The sequence below is a fragment of the Tympanuchus pallidicinctus genome, unplaced genomic scaffold, assembly GCF_026119805.1.
Source record: "Tympanuchus pallidicinctus isolate F22 unplaced genomic scaffold, pur_lepc_1.0 scaffold23, whole genome shotgun sequence".
In the NCBI taxonomy this organism is placed as follows: domain Eukaryota; kingdom Metazoa; phylum Chordata; class Aves; order Galliformes; family Phasianidae; genus Tympanuchus; species Tympanuchus pallidicinctus.
The window spans coordinates 10718077-10737738 of NW_026294740.1; the positions used below are offsets into that span (position 1 = coordinate 10718077).

The 19662-nt window shown below is 46.1% G+C and overlaps 3 protein-coding genes across 6 annotated transcripts in view; all 3 read left to right on the forward strand.

Annotated features, from left to right (window-relative positions):
* Positions 1 to 706: 706 nt before the first annotated feature.
* Positions 707 to 4942, forward strand: LOC128083140 (melanin-concentrating hormone receptor 1-like). Its single transcript, XM_052688112.1, has 2 exons — positions 707 to 764; positions 3897 to 4942. The coding sequence occupies exons 1-2, from the start codon at positions 707 to 709 to the stop codon at positions 4940 to 4942; spliced, it is 1104 nt and encodes a 367-aa protein (XP_052544072.1).
* A 5200-nt stretch (positions 4943 to 10142) lies between these two features.
* Positions 10143 to 19172, forward strand: TSEN54 (tRNA splicing endonuclease subunit 54). Of its 3 annotated transcripts, XM_052687845.1 has the most exons (11): positions 10144 to 10243; positions 10402 to 10536; positions 11255 to 11318; positions 11456 to 11539; positions 12692 to 12790; positions 13105 to 13157; positions 13504 to 13602; positions 14697 to 15343; positions 15915 to 15975; positions 16650 to 16766; positions 17862 to 19172. In XM_052687845.1, exons 1-11 carry the CDS (start codon positions 10215 to 10217, stop codon positions 18010 to 18012), a joined length of 1539 nt encoding a protein of 512 aa, XP_052543805.1. In that variant the 5' UTR covers positions 10144 to 10214; the 3' UTR covers positions 18013 to 19172. The 3 variants fall into 3 exon arrangements, 2 of the variants coding, with proteins under 2 accessions (XP_052543805.1, XP_052543807.1); XR_008207926.1 differs by lacking the exon at positions 15915 to 15975 and having other exon boundaries at positions 10143 to 10243; positions 17862 to 17985; XM_052687847.1 differs by lacking the exons at positions 10144 to 10243; positions 11255 to 11318 and having other exon boundaries at positions 10411 to 10536.
* A 249-nt stretch (positions 19173 to 19421) lies between these two features.
* LLGL2 (LLGL scribble cell polarity complex component 2) overlaps positions 19422 to 19662 on the forward strand; it is a 35366-nt gene continuing 35125 nt past the window's right edge. The window contains exon 1 of one of the 2 annotated variants that reach the window (XM_052687838.1): positions 19422 to 19547. The gene's annotated coding sequence lies outside the window, so the exon portion shown is untranslated. The remainder of the gene's footprint in view (positions 19548 to 19662) is intronic. The other variant, XM_052687843.1, reaches the window with a different exon arrangement.

Here is a 19662-nt window from a genome sequence, read left to right on the forward strand (position 1 = left end):
AACAAGAGTTTAAATAATTGTTTAGCTAATTTCTAAACTAGGATGCAAATGAGCTATGACAAAAAATACAGTAGAGAATTAATTACAAGTGAAGTATCTCAGGCTGGAACTTGAGTTAAAGGAGTCAGATGACTAAAGCAATGCCTTCCAGTGAGTGATTTGGCACCTTGATATCCCCCAGCCCCACTAGAGGGGACAGGATTGTGACTCAGGAATGAAAAGAGCATGTGAGTCAAGAGAAAAATCCATAGCAAAGTCAAGAGAGTGGAGATACATGAAAGGAAAAACATAGCTCTTATGTCCTACTGATAACAGTGAGAGAAAGTTGGCTATAATTTGAAAGGTGCAAATCCCAGCTGTCCATCAGGGGATCTGGGGAAAGTGACACAAAGGGGCACCGGCTGCAGCTCCACGGAGGCAGTGCCTCTCCGCTCCCTCTCTCCCAGCATCCCCTCCTACCCGATAGCGACAGAGGGATGCTTTCAGCTGAAGTGGCTGCCAGTCAGCTGCTCCTTGATGTCAGCAGTCGTTTCGAGCTCGGCAGCGCTGAAGCCAGCAAGCAGAGCACAGCCAAGCCTCAGACTCCGCTGCTGCCTCCCACACCCCGCTCAACCCCGGCTGTGGGACCCACCTTATCACCGCCACGGATCTCTGGAGGCAACTTGGCCAACTTTGAGAAGAACCTCAGCCTCCGGGGCTAATTGCCATGGCCCCCATCAGCTCTTTGCACAATTTCTCCACGTTGGAGGCTCGGAACGGCTCAGGTGAGCTGGGCTGCGGGGTGTTCTGCTGGGTACTGACCAGCCGGGTGCCCAAAGGGCAGGGGCCAGGAGCAAGGGCACAGCCCCAACGCTCCCCGTGGTCTATTTGCTGTGCCTTCAGCACCTGCGAGCGGACAGCTCCGGGCCCCACCACGGGGCGCTGCCGGGAGACGCGGCGTCCGAGCACCGCCGACAGCAGGGCCCAGGGGGAGGCGGGCTACGAGGAGCAGCCACTGGGGCACTAGTACTGAGGATGGACAAATGGGGGAGGAGAACAAGACAAAGAATGTAAAATCCCACTGGGGCAGGAAGGAGAGAGGCCCCCCAGTCTACCGCATGTTATCAGTGTTGTCAGACAAATTGTGTAGGGACAACAAGGCAATACCCTCAAGGGTACAACAGAAGCGTTTAACAAACGATTTTTCATGCTCAACATCTTCTATATTGCATAAAAGCACATTTTAGATGCTATCTTCTGAGATGCAATAAAGATTAGATTGCTGCACATGTGGGCATGATTGAAGAATACAGTCCAGGCTGGTTCTCACTGAGTTTCCAGAGAGGACTACGCTGTGACTTTTCAGGAATAACAGGGCAGCCACAGATCTGCGGGCAAAGATAAATCAATGCCTAGAAGTAACTCTTTTTGTATACAAGTACAGCCACTTGGGTTTGCACAAAATCATCATTGAAAAAATCAGATTCAACCATTTCTAAAACCTCTATGTTCTTGAGATAAGGGGTAATTTTTGATAATTTGGTAGTCACACACTTCTAACTCCATTCCACAAAACACACATGAACTCCAGCTTCCAGCTAATACCACTTGTTGCTATTAGTATAAGCAGGAAGTACATCAGGCAAAATGCTACAGCACTATACAAACCACACCCCACACAAAGCCTTTGGGCTTGTGCATACTTCACTCAAAGGCCAGCTGAGTTCATTCAAAATATTACAAGGGTAACCATGAGCACTCTATTGATAACACTGCAGAAAAAGGATGTTTTGTTCCAGTTTTCAGCTAAACATGCAGCTTTTACACTTCAACCATATAATCCATTTCCACTGCACTAGTAACAAACTTTCAGGCTAAAAGAAAGGAGAGCACAGCTCATAACAGCTAGACACAGAACAGCAGGACCACAGTCATTTTCCAGTCTCTAATCTTCCATCTTCCAGCATTAAGGAGATGTGAAATCTGTTTGAAAGTTCAGGAAATACACAAGCTGAATGCTGGAGACTAGTACCAGGTCTCAAGTGAGATGCTGATAACACTACTTTATTTACAGCCGCTTAAATTGAGCATTTCCTTGCATCGAAGAGGATCCAGGAAGAACTGGGACCATTAAAGCTCCTATGTGGCCTTGAGGAGGTTTACTGCCTTATCAACCAGATCAGGTTCTCTTCTGCACCTGTACTTCAGGCCCCTGGCAGTTCTGCTTTATCCCTTGCTACTTGTTTTATCATCTCATAAAAAAGCTTCCAGATAAAGTGACATAACCCCCACTTTACTGGATTCTGGCCTTTGCTTATGCCTAAGCTGACTGCATCCTACTACCAGCAAAAGAAAACAGTAACCCACACCATACTCCTGGGTGGACAGAGGTAGTACATATTGGTGACACACAACTCTCCAGCCATTGCCAGGCCAGCAACACAGCTTCAGTTATCTTGCCAGTTCAGTGAATGTTCTCAGTGACACCAAAGCAAGACTGCAGACATTGGTACTCACGAATTCCAGATGTTAGTACGAATTCCAGATGTTAGTCAGCATATACCATCTGGCAAACAGACACCACTTTGGCTGGGAATATTTTGTGATTATCTGTCACTTAATCTCATTTACAGTATTTCTCAGTTATGCAGGAGGAGACAACATCCCTTATTCTACAAGAGTGGGCTGAGAAAACCAGTAGTAAAGGTGAAAAACATTTCCAATCAGTATCGTTCTGAATAATCCACAACTCAATGAAAGACACACATAGTCTAGGCTCAGGGGCTGTTAGGCATATCTCTGTGACAGCCAAAATACACACATAAATAAAGGTCCCATAGGAAAGGAGTAACGAGATGAAATGAGCTGAGAAGGCTGATTTGAGAGTCTACTACAGCGCACATGAATCTTGCAGAATGCCTTAGAACTTAACATGCCCAAGAGCATAAATTTCTGTTGTTTGGCACTACAGGCATGTGGCTTCAAAACGTGATTTAAAACTCTAGTTAGTGACAAGGAGAACATGAATTTGATTATGTTCAGGCCTCCCACTTCAAAGTAACATTGCCAGTAACCTATCAGACAACAATTTTGCCTTGGAAATCTACCTACACCTAGGAGCCAGAGAGCAGCTTTAAGCCATACTTTTTCTCCTTCTAGGTGATAAAGGAAGGCCTATACTGAAGCACGCTCCAAACCCTGCCTCTTCCACACACTAGGATTTCTTCTACACCAAAACTACAGAGAGAGAGAGAGGCAGGGAAGGGAGATGGGAAGCAGTTGTGCTCTGTCCTGATCCCAACAGAGCTAGGACATAGCCAGGGTACAGTCACAGATTCCACAGTGTGGATAAGCATCAGTTATGTCCTAGCATGGTCAGTGAACTTTGCCTCATATTGAACAATTGATAAACTACCCAGCAGACAAGCTGAAGTTGTCAAACAACAGATTTGGTGTCAAATACATTGGGGGTTTTGGCACCATGCTTGCTCCTGATTTGCAAAGATGCCTCACCCACTCCTTAAAAAAAAAAAAAAAAAAAAAAAAAAAAAAAAAAAAAAGACTGGACACCCAATATTCCCACTATCAATTCCCTGTCAGACAATTGCAAGAGCAGAAGAATATCAGCCTGTTGTTAGCCCCAACAAAAGCTAGAGAGTTCCAGAAAATGACAGAAGTATTTCTGGAGAGATGAAGGACACTTTCACAGCCAAAAATATTTGGGGTGGGGTGTGGGGGTGTTACATGCACTGCACAGCAGAGGAAGAGGTTTTACATTCACAGCTAAGCCCCTCCACGTGCAGCAGAGGGTGCTCCAAACCTCATCTTTGGGAGGGATCCAGTTGCAAGATAGGGCAAGAACAAATATCAAGAGACTGTTTCTGGATTGCACTTAGGATTTTGGTTTGTTTTGGCAGTAGCAGAGAAGCCAGCACCATACACCAATGTGATCATGCCCAGTCTCTTCAGCATCATCTGCTTCCTGGGCATTGTGGGGAACCTCACTGTCATTTACACTATCGTCAAGAAGAAGAAGCTGAAGCATAACCAGACTGTGCCTGACATTTTCATCTTCAACCTCTCCATCGTGGATCTCCTCTTCCTCTTGGGCATGCCTTTCCTCATCCACCAGCTCCTAGGCAATGGCTCATGGTACTTTGGAGCAACCCTGTGCACCATCATCACCACCCTGGACAACAACAGTCAGTTCACCAGCACCAACATTCTTACAGTGATGACCCTGGACCGTTACTTGGCAACTGTCTATCCTCTAAAATCCACCTATGTCCGGACCCCATGTGTCGCAGCTCTAGTTATCTGCTTAGCGTGGCTCCTCTCCTTCCTGACTGTCATTCCTGTGTGGATGTATGCAGGCCTTATGCCTCTGGCAGATGGGACTGTTCGCTGTGCTCTCTTGCTTCCCAACCCAGAGACTGACATCTACTGGTTCACTCTCTACCAGTTCATGCTGGCATTTGCCATGCCACTGATTGTTATCTGTGTAGTCTACTTCAAGATCCTGCAGCACATAACCACCACTGTGGTCCCACTGCCCCAAAGGAGTCTCCAGATTCGTACCAAGAAAGTCACCCGCATGGCAGTTGCCATCTGCTCTGCCTTTTTCATTTGCTGGGCTCCTTTCTACATTCTCCAGCTGGTTCAACTTGGTATTGATACACCATCCATGGCCTTCTTTTATGCCTACAATTTTGCCATTAGCTTGGGCTATGCCAACAGCTGCCTCAGCCCCTTTCTCTACATTGCCCTCAGCGAGACCTTCAAGCGCCAGTTCTTAGTAGCCATCCGCCCTTCAAAAGTGGCACGTCACAACAGCAGCTCTGCCAACAACAACAGCATGACAGATGCCAGCATATGCCTAAAACTGGCTTCAGAATCCACTCAGCAGACTCTGCTTCCAGAGGACTCCTCACACTCACTGCCTGCAAATGTTGCTGTTCACTAGGTGACACTGGAGTAATCATAACAGAAAGTCTTTTAATCTGTAAATCTACGGAGGAGCAGCAGCTTCAGCAGCTCTTTGTGAAGCTATAGACTGCTGGCTCCTGCATTCAAGAGGGCAGGTGCTCAGGTCTGCTGCTTGGCATTCTGTTCCAGCAACAGACTCTTCCAGTGTCCTTTCCTGTTCAGCAATCAAGATATTTTCAAAAACTGGATAAATTTGATGTTAATCCTAAATATTTCAAGTAAAATCGGGCAGATAGCAGTTGTACAGCATCAAAGAACTGCAAACCATTCTCAGAAATACTGCTGCAAACACCAGATTTGTTGCTTATTGTGCCAGTGAGCCTATTTTCACACTGCCAGTTCCTCATGCTGCTCTTGTGTCTTGCAGTCTACATGCCTATTGGGAAACCCCCACCAAAGGGCTTTAAACATGGCTAAAAAGCATGCAGCGTGCAGAGATCTGTAAAGCATGAAGATGGGAAAAGGCAGCTCAGGAAACTGAATTGCTTACGTAACTCGTTCAAAATAACAAATGCCTTACAAAATTAAAGAAAAATTAGATGCCTATTCTGCATGCAAGGCTTAAACAGTCAGAGATTAGGAAATAAATTTACCCATTACAAAGACTAGGAAGAAGACAGCACAGATCAGCAAAAGGCAGGAGATTATACTGAGACTGCACAGGACTCCTCCCACGGGATACTGCAGGTATTGTTAAACACTTCATCAAACACAAAGGAACAGTTCACTGTAGATTAATTTCATGTAAAGCAGCATGAAAATTATCATAGAGCACAGAATTATATTACTACACTTATGGTTTCATGTCGCCAGCTACCAACAGCACAACCATAACAGAAATTCACTCATTCATCTGGACTGTTACCTGCACAGAACTTTCTAAGCTTACAAGTGTACTTAACATACACTCGTGACACTTGCACATATTTAAGTGCAGCTAATACTTCATTCTACATACCAGAGAGCACAGCAATTCACTCGCCTCTAGTGATCATAGCAGGCTGATGTGAAACACAGCACTTTTGTCATCAGATGCAGAGAGATGATTTTTGAGTTAATGAACATTTGTTAAACAGAGCTGTGCTCTTCCATTCCAGACTGCACACCTCAGAAGCACATCCACATCTATAACTGTGTGGTATTTTTGTTAGTTTTCCACCCTCTTTTCCTGGACTACAAAGCCAGATAGACGCATACAGAGCTTGCAAACTATGATCTTAAAAATCTTTGCCCCATCTTAAATGCCAGGAATTCTCACCTGTGCTGGTTTTCATGGGATTTATTTGGTCAATATTCTGCCTGAAGGGAGCAAAGTTCAAGGAATGCAAGTTTGTGCAAGTGTAGACTTGCTCTTAAGACTAGCAACACTGTTGTGTTAACTTTCTCCTACACAGAAGCCAAAGGGATGACTGAGACTTTCTTCTGTATAAGATGGTGGAGGTTGGGCATTTTTTTCCCCCCCTCTTAATACCAGCAATTAGGAAAGTATGAGGGAAGGGAAAAAGGGTTTCATTGTCTGAGCTCTCAAAGTAGCACATTAAAGATGTTATCTTGTTTACAGTAAAGGTGTTTATGATTCAACCAGTTTATTCTCACCTTAAATGAGTCAGCCTGATATGGTGTGGTCAAGCTTCATGGCCAAAATCAGTGGGACACAGTGGGCTAATCAAGAAAGGAGGCCAGGACCAGCAGGGAAGGGTCTCTGTGGGAAAGGCCTTTTCCAGACCTCATCACATGGAAGTCAAGGCACAACACACTGTTCACCTTTCTAGGGTGAAAACTTCACATAGATAAGATCTGACATATGAGAAGCCAGGAGGATGGGGGTTTAATCACTGGGATTTTATTCACATTTATGGAGCAAGACAAAAGCTCTTCCAACTGAAGAGCCACCAGCATCCAAGTCGCTCTAATAGAGAGTCTCTGCCTAGGTTGTGGGTTATGATCAAAATGTCCCAAACAGACACAAGAATCCACCATTACCATTCCCTCATATAAGGGCCACCTTTAACAGCTCAAGCCTGCCAAGCCTGGCCACATCCAGTCCCCGTTCTCCTAGCAATCTGCCTCAGAACTCAGCACCACCGCAAGCCAGAAATTTCTCCCTGATGCCATTTTGGCATGATTGGCACCAAATACCCTATATTTCAAAGCAAATTCTGTTAACTTGGAGTGTATCATTGTTCTGATGTGTACCCAGATTTATGCCTTTGCCCACTCTTCTGTTCATATTTGTTACGCAACACCTCTTGCCCCCATCCCAGTGACTTTGTTGCTAATTGCAGAGACAGAAAACAAAGCACTACTCTATTTAATAGAAAAAAAAATCCACAGCTCCTCTTGCAGATAGGCAGCCTGAAGGGTTGCTGCAGTCTGTGTGAAAAGCATGGTGAGAAAAGGTATAGAAAAAAATGCAGTATGTTTTCCTGCACTCCCGCATCTCACATGCAGCCCTTTGTCTCCTTTGCTTGATACGAACTAAAGGAAATCCAACTAAGCAGCTAGGAGCACAAGAAAAGACCAAATCTAAATAAAACCACCTTCACAACACATGGTGGAAAAAGCCCTTTCAGACTAGTTGCTTGGTTCGAGAGGTCGCCATGCTGGATGAGATACACTTCCTTGGCTCTTTTCACCAACACTTTCCCTATGTGTTTGCTAGGTACCACATCAGACAGCAAGATGACAGATGGGTTTATTCTCCCCACTCCTGTTCCCCTCCTCATACTTTGAGGTGTGACTGAAACCCATGTCATAGCTGTGCTCTTAATCAATTCCCATAAGGGGCATACTGCCCAGTTTATTTACTTCTACTTCCTGAGCTATCAAAAGATATAAACTTTGGTTGTGCTTGCAGGGTTCACTTTCTGGCTCAACCTCATTAGTTAACCAATTTATACTATCCTAACCTCCCCCCCCCTTTCAAACTGTGGACATACGGCAATAAAATCTAATCCTGCCTGCTCCACTGTTGTACCCCTAAGGGAAAGCTGGAATTGAGGTCCCAAAGCCCTGCCAGTTAGCAGGTTAGTGACATTCTTCCCCAAAAATTGATCTCCACAGCTAACCCTGCCCATGACAGCTGGGTAACCATGATGGAGAGCAGGCATATACTGCCAGGTGGGGATGGATGACTCACTGGCCCTTGGGAGTCTGTTGGAATCTGGCTAATAGTGTTTTAGCAAGCAGTCTTCCCTGCTTGCTAACTGAATTTCATTCAACAAACTCACTGGTAGGAGACAAGCCACATATGTTCATATCGTTCCCAGTCCACTTGCTTCACGTTAGTCCTGCCCGATGCTGGGGCCACACAGAAACACCATTTTCTGGTCGCATCCATGAGAACAGAGCAATGCATCTGTCCACTCACACTCCTCCTACAGCCTTTCTGCTGCATGGTCAGGGAGGGGACACAGTGCAGGGAAGGGGCAGCACACAGAGGAGTCGCTAACTGATGAGGGGTTCTCATCTGGAGCCTCCATTTCTAATTGAGGAGGTGGCAGTCATTTGGTGCTTCCAGGTGACATATGGCATTTGAAAGCATCTGAACAGAGATATCTGCTCCAATGAAGGGAAAACCTTTGAGAAGAAATGTAGACCTTCATTACAGGAGAATATTAGAAATGACACCTGCTATTAAACTTTGTGCTGTAATGCTGTAACACAATGGAAAACACAGCAACAATAACAGAGTTGCAAAGTCTTAGGCCGCAAGTGAGGATAAGCCCAAGTGCAGCAGGCATGGACACAGAAACAAAGGGAAAAAGCTGCTTACCTTCAGAAGCCTCAGGTAGGGAGGGATCTCTGGCAAAACGTCCTTGCCTCCACTGCCAATGGATCCTGGCTCCACCCCTTCTGATCACTCTGGTACATTGCATGCATCTGAGCTCCTTTGGGTTGGTCCTGCCTTCCCACCAGGTTTTCAATCACTGCTTCAGGCCCTGACTTAGCATTTCCACTATGCATGCTAAGATCTCAGTTCTGGAGTTTGAAGGAAGCTGAAGTACCTCATGAGGTTTACTGGGTTCCAGTAACCACTTAGGACCAAGCACAGCTCTCACAGCTCCAGATAAGAGGCACCTGCCAAACTGCTCTTATGATACTCAGTGCCACCAGGATGATGAAGAGCAGCAGGATATGAACTACCCCCCCAAAGCAGCCAGAAGCTCTCCCCAGCTGCCTCCCTGCCAGACAAGCATGCACAGCAGCCCCAAGCAGGGGAGCAGGCTATTACCTTATGTCAATATTAAATAGCAACATTATGGGAGTGGGGAGCAGTTTGGCTATTTGGAAAAAAATACAGGACAGTCCTTGAACGTGTGGCAGAATCTGATGCATGCAATACTCACTGGTGCCCCAGAGCTACTGTACATATGTGAACTTTGCAACATACTTCCACAGCAAGTGCTTTAGCATCTGCTGCTGATGTTAAGCCTGGGGTGCCCAAAACAGATGAGGAAGAATCTAAAGCTTCTAACATTAATCAAAAAGTACAGAGCAGAACCTTGGTCTCTCAATTGCTTGCCTTAAACACTATTTCTTCCCTCCCGGGCCCCAGCACAAGCCAAAGACTGCCTCTTGCCTCTGACTCCAAGGCAGTTCCTTACCAGGCAACTCCTTTTAGAAACCCTGAGAGGATGCACAGCTCCAACAAAACCATTGTGGGCTGAGAAGGTAGCACTGGGCTCTCCTCAGGGCTGCTCCTGCCAGACACAGATGATCCTAGGTCATTCTGGAAGGTTCTAGAAGTTTCTGGACATGTCCAGAAATGGTTGGTTCTAGAGGGTTCCAGGCTGTTCCAGAGGAGTTCTGGCCAAGGTTCCAGAGCATTCCAGAGGTTTTCAACCAGTTCGGGAGGATTGCAGGCAGTTCTAGAAGGTTCTTGGTGGTCCCACAGCACCTGTGATGCCTGAGATAATGAGGTGGAGGAAGAAGGTGCTTTTTATCTTTTTTTCTCACTATCTAAGTTTCTTTTAATTGGTATGAAATTTAACTACTTTTTCGAGGTTATTAGATAACGATTTCCCGTCTTTAACTTGACTCGTCAGCTTTTCCAACTGTTTTTCTGCTAATTTAGCGTACAGTTCCACGCACACTGCCGAACGGCTTCAGAGCCCGCACTGCGTCTGTTCCCGACTCTGACGGCCCTCCGAGCCGCTAGAGGGCGTGCTGAGCTCTAAGCTCTCATAGTGCTCCGCCGACGCTACGGCCCCGCGGCGGGCGGAAGGGGCGTTCCGCGGTGTGCGCCGATGGAGCCGGGCTGCTCGCGCCGCCTGAGGTAGGGAGCGGCGAGGGCGGGAAAGGTCTTAAAGGTGCAGCTCCGGTGGTGGAGGAGAGGATAAAGTTGATGGTTTAGTGGTGGTGGTTGTTGTGGTTGTATTTGTATTTGGGTTGGTGCTGCTGCTCTCCAGCTGTTGCTCTTCTCCTTCACCGCAGGCGCAATAGGGCCCCTCGGCGCTCCTGCGGCCAGAAAGAGTTCGCGCCCAACGGCTCCGACGAGCAGGCCGAACGTCTGCGGTTGTGCCTGGAGGAGCAGCGGCAGCAGCTGGCTGAGGAGCGCGTGGAACGGCCGTAAGTCTCTGGGCCTCGAGCTTGGGTCCAAGCGGCAGTGGGTGGCATAGCCGGTTTGGATGGGCCCTCGCAGCCCCTTGCTGCTATTGGGTGGGCCTGCGTTTCAGGCACTTCTTTGAGCTCCTTATGCATCGGGTCTGGTGGCTTCTGCTGTACTCTGGAACTCGTAGTTTCTTGGGAGCTCTCTGCAGCTACCTGGCACTTATTCTGCAGTCATGTAGTAACAGTCTTTCTGTTATTGTTAAGTGGTAGGAAACCTTTGTGCAAAGATGCACAGGCTTTCAGAGTGATGGCTTTCAGGCAAGGCTGAGTAGGTCGTTGTCTTCCACTGCACATCCGTAAACATGTGCCTGGAGCAGCAATGGAGGCTTTCAGGATGGGAAGGAGGTTGGAAAGGTTAAGGTTCCTTTCATATAACAACCCCTGACGCAGGGAAATTGACCTACTAAGCATATAGCTGTGTTTCCAGCAGTATGCTGCAGTATGGACTGACATTTGGGTGTTGCCTGGAGGTGCTCTTAACTAGTGGGCAATGATAAAATTGTCACCTGCTATTGCTAGATGCAAAGAATGGCAGCTTTCTCAAGCTTTACACTGTAAAAGTGCTACCTGAAAGCTTGCTGTTGTTTGACCTTGTTAAATTGCTAAAACAGGAGTTGATCATGGCTGATTATAAAACAAGCTGGTAATAAAAAAACCTAATTTTTAACCTTCTCAGGAAGAATCTGGTGAAAGCCGTGTGGAAGCCAGAACACGGCATTGTGGAGCTGGAGTCCCCTGCGGTGAGTCTGCTGCAGAGTGTAGTCAGTACCATCATCTCCTGCTGGCAATTCCTTCTTTTGCTTCTTGAAATGAGAGTGAGCATAGTTGTCAGCAGTGAACAGCCAGAGTCCATCATAGGTTTGTGCTTCTGTTGCAGGGGAAGTTCTGGCACACTATGGGGTTCTCAGAACGTGGCAAACAGTGTCTGCTGCCTGAGGAGGCTCTGTACTTGCTGGAGTGTGTAAGTAGGCTACCTACGTGTGGATGGGAGCATTGGGCTATTCAGGAATGACTGAAGGAGCTGTAGTAGCTGGACGTTTATTCCCCCTTTTGACTCAAGTCGAAAGTCAGTTAATGTGTGTTGGTTGTTACTGCAAATTGAGCAGTTGATAAATGTCTGGTTCTCAAAGTGTTGTCTCTTAGCCTGTTTGCTGATGGCAGTGTTGGTTTCCAGGCAGTGAGTTCATCTGTTGCATTCTAAAGCAGTCTTCGTGCTACTGATAGGATGTGTCAGTTGGATCAGTAGCCAGTTTATCAAGCTGGTATTTTATCTTTATCCCACTCATACATCAGATATGATGGTAGAGACTGGGAAGGTGTCTGGATTATCTGCATTACTGTTAGTAAAGTAGTACTAACTCTGGGTTTTCTCTTCATAGATAGCTGTTACCAGTGACTTAGATGGACCAATCTAAAGGGAAGCTCTGCTGCCCTTGATCAGATTATGGGCATCTAACGATATTAAGTCTTTATTGCAGTAGCTGGGTGTTTTTTTGCCTTTTGCAATTTGACGATAGACCTTAAAAAAAAAAGTGTATATATATAAAAATTAATCAATTGCTAAGAATCCATCCCAGAAGCAGAGAAGACCAGTTACATGGTTTTTGTTTGCTTGTTTTTGGAAAAAGAGGCATAGCCTCTGGAGGTTAATTGTTACTGCCTAGGGATATTTACCTCTGGGATTGAGGCTGCAGTAGATGTTTAAGGAGCCACCAACTGGTAGTATCTCAGGATGCCTTCAATTCCCCTTTCTCAGCGTTCTTCATGTTGCTAGTATTAAATGTCTTGTGGTTGTGCTGTGTCCTGAATCACTGAGATACTCAAAATTAAAGGAAGTTATCTCCTAAAACAATTATATTTCAACAGTTGAGCAGATGCAGTGATATTAAGGGATAGTGCTGGGACAGGGGCTGACAGCTTTGGATAAGAACTTCTTACCTTGCTGCTAAAACCATAGTGTTGAGGAGGAACTGTAGGTAGTAATCCAGGAAGGGCTTGGGAAGGCAAGGAGGGTGCTAGGTCCAGCTATCAGGACCCAGTGACAAGATGCTGTTATGACCTTGCATAGGTTTGTTCCCTGTGATCCTCTAAACATGAGTCTTTATCCCCACAGGGCTCTCTTCAGCTCTTTAACAAAGATGCGCCCATGTCAGTTCAGGAAGCCTATGAAATTCTGCTGTCCCAGGGGGCAATGAACCTGCTACATTACCAGGTGTGTTGGGAGCTCCAGCAGAGGATGGAAGCAGGGAGCCGAGCCCAGCCTTTGCCATGTGACCTTTCCCAGGGACAAAGTAGACAGGAAGGGGAGTCGTTCTGAGTTTTCCTCCCCTACTGCCATCCCTACCCCCACTCATCTTTTTCCAGATAATCACTTCCTGTTTCCCTATCTTTGCTTTAGCTCCTAACCTTAGAGTTTTTTTTTCCTCTGCCCCTGCAGTACAGTGTTTACATAGTTGCAGCAGAAGTGAGGAAAGTTCTTTGGTGATGGGGCAGACACTTAACTTTCTTGTTTTCCTTTACTCCAAGGTGTTCAGCCACTTGAAGCAGCTGGGCTATATTGTACTGAGATTCAACCCCAGGTAATCAGCTCTTTCCATGTTGCTTTTTCCTCTCTAAAGACCTTGAGCAGCCGTGTGCCTACTCTGCAGCTCTCATGGTACAAACGAGAAGAGGACTTCAACCCTGTGGTCTGTGTCTTGGGAGGATTAAAGGCTGAAAGTGACACCCTATCCTTTCTTCCTCTTTCCTCGTGAGAAGGTTACTGCTAATATAAAATGTGATGTGAATTTATGATGACTTTAGTCATTCTTGTGGATTTCTTCTTCCTGAAAGAAAAGTTTTTTGCTGCTGTTTTCTTTGTATTGAGCAAAAGAGTATTTTCTCTACCCTGCCATGCTCTCAGTCTCTGTTTGTGTTTCCTTTCAGCACTGTCTTGTCTCCCTGCGAGAGGCAACTAAACCTGGAAAGTCATTGCAAGAGGTGTGGGAAACGCCAACGCAAAAGGAGGAGGAGTTCTAGCCCTGGGTAAGGATGTGGCCCAAAGCTGCCTTCCATGCTCTCCCAGGCCCTGCTGGCTTTGTGTGGTGACATTCATAAGTACTGCAGTGCTATTTGTGAACCCTTTGCAGTGTTTTCTTCTGTCACATCTGTATGTCATCCAGGGCTAATATGATGCTGCTAAGCTTCCCAAACGGAGTGATGTCAGAATGGAAGGGAAGAGAGATCAGTGCAGAAGAAATATGGCAGGTGTCTTTTTTTTTTTTTTTTTTTTTTAGAGGGACCAGAGACAACAGTGTCTGTTTTGCACATTTTTGCCTCCTTGATGGAGTTTGCATGTTGTGATTGCACAGCAAAGAGTGTAGTTGAGTCGTGATCCTTGTATATCAGCTCTAGAAGTTGTCAAAAATGCAAGCAGAAGCTAACGTAGTGACTAATTTTGCTATTATAATTATGAAAATTCCCAGTAGGTGGCATCATCTTTTTTAAAAAAAAAAAACACGGAGGAAGACACTGATCTGCAGGTTCCTTTCTGTTACTAAATAAATCGATGCCTAAAGAGCTGTGAAGTTTTTGGAACTGGGAGATAAAACTGCTTGTTTCAGAACTGTCATGTTTTCTGTAAGCCAGGGACTGGTGCCAGGTACCAACCAGTAAGAGATACTGACAGAAATGTTTGTGCCTAGTAGTGCTGGTATCTGAGGTCTGCTCGGTTCAGCTGATTTCCATAGTGTTTGGATGGAAGTGCATGGCTCAGCATACAGGTAGTGTGGAGGCTGCAAGGTGGGTTGAGAGTGTGTGTACAAAGATTCTCTTGAATGTGGAAGTCAAATCTCATGCAGGGTGCTGAGGTGTTTATTCTATTTCTGGCATTCTCTGTTTGGTTTTGGCCCGTTTGATTGTGGGTTTTTTCTTCTGTTAAGCAAACACCTTCCTTCCAGACATGAGGTTGTAGCCAGGGGTTTGCAGACCTGTCTGGAAGGTCCTGACACCCTTGCCATCTTTCCTTCCGGTGCAGCAGAGTGTGTTCTTGCTATTACAGTGGAGAAAGCAGATTTTAAAGGGAATAATATATCACTACTAACCCTTGATGGCTTTTATGCTGCTGTTTCTGTCTTCAGATCGTGTGAGAAGAAACAGAAGGTGTCTGAGGACCTTCCAAAAGCCGAAGGGACCTGTGAAAAAGGTGGACATGACTGTGGAGAATTCAGTTGTGTTCCCTTGGATGATAAACCATTGTCAGAGCAGCTGAAGGAATTGGATGCTGGCAATGGAGAGGAGCAATCTGTCACATCAAACTCAGTTCCTCTTGATACAGGAAAAAAGAATGTCCCAGGCCCCTCCTGGAGTTTGGGAACTGGAGACCAGAAGGCGAACAGCACTGGCACCCATGCGCCTCACTGGGATTTTACTACGATCTTCTTGCCAAATGTGGCCCCAGATCAGCCATGCATACATCTGCCCTCACCTGACAACAAGCTTCTGCCAGAAAATGTGCCAGGGAGGGAGGTTGATGCAGCATCTTGGTGCAGACGCATAAACCAAAAACAGGAGAAGCTGTTACAGAAGGAAAGGGAGCAGCAGGAAAAGGAAAGCAAGTACAAGAGCAGTATCAATTCTGACAGGGAGGTGAGATGCTGCATCAATTGGCAGGAATACAAAGCTCTTTTGAGACGGAGGAGCCAGCAGAGAGTTTGGAGACGACCACCGCATCTGTGGGGCCAAGCTGTCACACCACTTCTGCAGCCAGAGGAAGCTACCTCTTTTGGTAGGGACTATGGGAGGTTACCAAGGATACAGATACTCTCAGCCTGCCAGTGCTCTGTGGGAGGCTTGTTTATGCAGCAGCAAAAGGGTGACCTGGAGACACTAAGTATCAGTCTAGGGGAGTAGGGCTTTGAGAAGAAAAGTCTTGTTCTGAAGGCCTAGGCAAAGCAGGCACAGATAAGCTGAGCACTGATAGGGGAGAGAGAAGAAAGCTCATCACCTCGCATTTCTGTCTCTTTCTGTAATTTTCTGTTGCCCACTCAAATGTCAGGATGACAGGGCCTTGGGAGGTCTTCTAATTCATTCTCCTTATCTTGCTGTATTTCAGTTCTTCATTCTGGACTATTAAGCAATCAGGGCCAGCAAGTTGCAAAGCACTTGCAGGATGTTCAGGGCTGCATGCTTGGAGGAGGTGAGGAAGTCTTTTGAAGTATTCCGTGGTGATTCTGGTGACAGTGCTGCCAGCCATTACTGGAGGAGGAAGACTTTTGTGGGTGGGAGTGGTGGAGTGCTTAGATTGCGCTGGGACAGAAGTAGCTGGTCTGATTCTTTCCTGTTCTTCCTCCCTCCAGCTGCAGTCCGCCAGCAGATCAGTGTGCTGCAGCCCTCCCACATACTGGATGGAGCCTCCCGGTTAGTACCCAGCCAGCCTGTAGCTGTGGCTGGGCTGTTTTGTGACTGTCCCTGCTTGTGAGGTCTGTGAGATGCTCACAGCAGCAGCTCAGGAGCTATCTGGGGTTCTGTTGCACCTGTAGTGAGTGGCTGGCATTTCTATGAAGCACTGGGTCAGGGATAGGGCTGCAGGAACAGAGATGGGGCATTCCAGGCTGATTATAATGTTGGGGTTGTTCTCTTTTTCTCACTTTTCCCTTTCTGCACCCCAGCCAGGTGATCTCCTCAAGAGGTTTGGTTGGGTTTTACCTGTAACTTATCTCTGGAATGTGCTGCCATCCCTGCTGCAAGGGTCATAAAGCCTAGGCTCTGGGATTTCTGGTTATGCTCCTGCCTGAACTGGCAGTGTGTTGTTTTGGTAGGATGAAGCAGTTCTTTGCTTTGTGTCTGCTGATGGTACCTTTTGCAAGGAATTGCAATGAGAGGCAAGTGGCAGCTTGCTCTGGTCTGATTACAGAACGTGGAAGATCTAGAAGGTAACTACAACCCGGGGTTCAGTTCCTTGAGAAGAGAAGCCTTTCAAAGGGCTCAAACTAGCTAGGCTTCTAGAGCTTTTATTCATTCTTTATCTGCAGCATCTTTACCCTGCAGTGCTTCAAACCCTTAAGTATGTGCATGTTTTCCTTCTTCTGTAGGCTACAAGAGGACTTGGAGAGTATCAAGATAGACTTCAATGTGTATCAAGCAGATGCTGTGGCCAAATTTAAGAAGACAAACCCTGGGAAGCCATATGTCAGGATGTGTGTTCAAAGGTATCCATGGGTCTTATGCTGTGATTTGAAGTTTGCAGTAAGTCCTAATGATTTGTGAATGACCCAAGATTTTGTGAGCTTTATAGTTCATCAGAATTCATCCCTTAGGAGGATGATCCTACTCAAGTGTGGTTTTTTTTTGTTTTTGTTTTTTTTTTTTTTTTTGTTGGTTTTTGTAGTGCAGTTCTTGCACTCAACCAACCCACAGTATCTGGTCATCTGTTTGTTACTTTTTGTAAGTGTTACTGGAGTCAGGAATAAGAAGCCACAGGCCGCAGTTATATAAGTAATGTGTGTGAAACTCGCATAGAGCTAGCTCAGTTTTCTAAGGTAGCTGAATCTTCAGCCAGTGCTGATCCTTGAGGCTTTCTATAGCAGTGCACTTCCCCAGAGCTAGCCCAGGGCTATGAGTTTAATATTTTAGTCTTTGCCATGTGTAACTTTAAAATCAGTACAAACAGAAGATAGGTGTTCCCATTTATTGCTGGATCCAGAATCTAATACTTAAATTCTGTAGGTAGGTACAGAGTTCTGTCCCCAATCTAGTATCTTAATTTTGGTGTATTAAAACTGTCCCTTTTCCACTCCTTGCAGCTGTAGTAGACAGGAAGGAACGCAGTAGTGCAGTTTGACGAAAGACTGTCACTGGCAAGTGGGATGATCCTTGCTGCGTAAACACTTCCATTCATGATTAAGCTCTGTAGAATTAAAAGAAGGGAGGAAAAAAAAAACACAAAAAACAAGCCAGTCAGGTGTTGATCTGAGTAGCCTAAAGATCTTCCAAGCACAAAGGTGTTAAGATTGCATTGGGTTGGCAACTTGCCAGCGGCCCTGTGAGCTGCATCTCATAGGCACAGTGTTGAGAATTGTGCAGATGCTTTTGTTTTTGGCAAAGGATTTGACAGCTTCCAGTTCCTGACTTACAACCACCTTTTTGGGGGTTGGCAGCTTCCTGCTTTGTTTGAAAGGGATGGAGAGGCTTACTAACAACTCTGAAGACCAGAAGGAGCTGTCTTTTTCTGACCATGAAATTCTGAACAAATTTGTTTATATATTCTTGCTGTGAGAGCAATGGGCTGTTTTTCCTCTCTACAGCTTTGATGAGCAAGTCCCATCCCTTCGGGCTTTGAAGCAGGTCACATGTCAGAGTGGGGACGTCCCAGTGGTCTTTGCTCTGGCAGACCATGGAGAAATTGCCTTCTACTCGCTAAAGGAATTCAAGCTGCCAGTTGATGCTAATTACTGAAGACACTAACTTAAATGGTGCGGGGTGAAGGAAGGATCTTCACTCAGGATTTGCTTTCTTGATTAATGAAATATTACACAAAATAGAGCCTGTAGTAACCAGATGTTACTTTGGGTGGTAGCACTGTATTTGCTGTTAGAGGTTTCACCCAAATGGAGTTGGCTCATGCATGGCACCAAAATGCACTGAAAACAATGGCTTAGCTGAGCATTTCTGGACCAGAGTACACACTGCTTTGTTCTTGAAGGTTTTGGTTCTCCAGCTTTCTCATCTTCTGGACCACTAGTTTGCCTTTCCTGTGTCATGGCTGATCTGTGGACTCTCAGAAAGCACTCTACTGCTGCAAAGCCTTTGTTATGTTTTAGGAACCACCATGCTAGGCCAGCTGAGCAATTGGAGTCACTGACATCAGCCAAGGGCAGAAAAAGCTGATCAGATCGGTGGTGGTGTCCTGAGCCTCTGTCATTCAGTTGCTCCAACAGATCAGAATCTTATCCAGTAGTTGAAAATGAAGCAGCCATAAAGTTCAGCAACTCTGATAAAAGTTTTCAGGCACTTGAGAGCTGGAAACTTAGTACCTTGCACACTATCTCATTACTCAGAGACTGCAGAAGGCCCCAGAACACTGCAGATGGTGCCCAGCCTCCTCCTGTTGCAATTGGACTGAGATGTATTTTGTCTGTACAGCATTATGCCATATTAGAGTTATACCACCAGTATTGGCATGCTGGATCTGTTAGTCTTAGCATGGCTTCACTGCAGCCCCTGTTTTAACCTGATGTCCTCTTTTCTGGCTGTGGATCCTTGTCTGTGTTTATCAAGTGAGAGATCCATGAGTAGAGAAAGAAGGTTAGAAATACCTTCTGAGCCTTCCAGGCCTGTGGCTGTTGTGCTCCAAACCAAGGACATTGTTGCTTTCAAGGCCTTATGTGAGCGTTCCTCCATCATATCCAGGTACCATATTTGCTTTAGCCTCTATGCAAAAGTACCAGTGTCAGGTGCCAGAAAGTCTGCTTAGCAGGTGCTGAGTCCAGCTGTGTTCAGTATCTAGGTTCTTTACAAGTGTAATAGCAGCTGTTTTAGGTGTATCTTATGTAATAATTTTTTAGTTCCTTTTGGAGGAGGGGAGAAGTTTGAGCAATAAAGAACCTTTTCCAACAGTGCAGGCTCCTTAGTCTGTTTCTTCACTTACCCCAAAATGTGAGTTACACAGAGAAATACTTTGGGGAAACTGCTGGGCTCCTAGTGGGTGAATGCCTGCTCATAGTCCTGTAACCATGAGGCTGTGTAACTCCTACGCCTGTGTTTGGATCCCACTTCCTTGTTCCTAGGAGGGCAGTGTGACTCAGAGCCTGGAGGAGCCTGCTTCCCCATGCAGTTCCTGTTGGCACACAACACCTTATGATCTTCCTCCTGTGTGGTCGTAAGTATTGTAGCCCAGAGTAGCAGCAATCTGCTGCAAGCGCTGTGCTTGTTTCTGTGCCATTAACACACTTGTGTTACCAGATGTTGGAATTCAGCAGGACTTTGCTAAGGTAAGGGTCTGACAGCTTGTCCTCCACAAACTCCTCCTCTTCTCTGCCTGGAGGCTGTGCCTTTGCTTTAGTAGTCCTCCTTAGAAGCTGGGGCAGTTGGCAGTTCCAGACTTCA

Coding starts and splice junctions, on each gene's coding strand:
- LOC128083140 (XM_052688112.1), top strand. CDS start 707: ATGGCCCCCATCAGCTCTTTGCACAATTTCTCCACGTTGGAGGCTCGG. Junction 765..3,896: donor GGAGGCTCGGAACGGCTCAG/GTGAGCTGGGCT, acceptor TTGTTTTGGCAG/TAGCAGAGAAGCCAGCACCA.
- TSEN54 (XM_052687845.1), top strand. CDS start 10,215: ATGGAGCCGGGCTGCTCGCGCCGCCTGAG. Junction 11,540..12,691: donor CTCTGTACTTGCTGGAGTGT/GTAAGTAGGCTA, acceptor TTATCCCCACAG/GGCTCTCTTCAGCTCTTTAA. Junction 16,767..17,861: donor GTCAGGATGTGTGTTCAAAG/GTATCCATGGGT, acceptor TCCTCTCTACAG/CTTTGATGAGCAAGTCCCAT.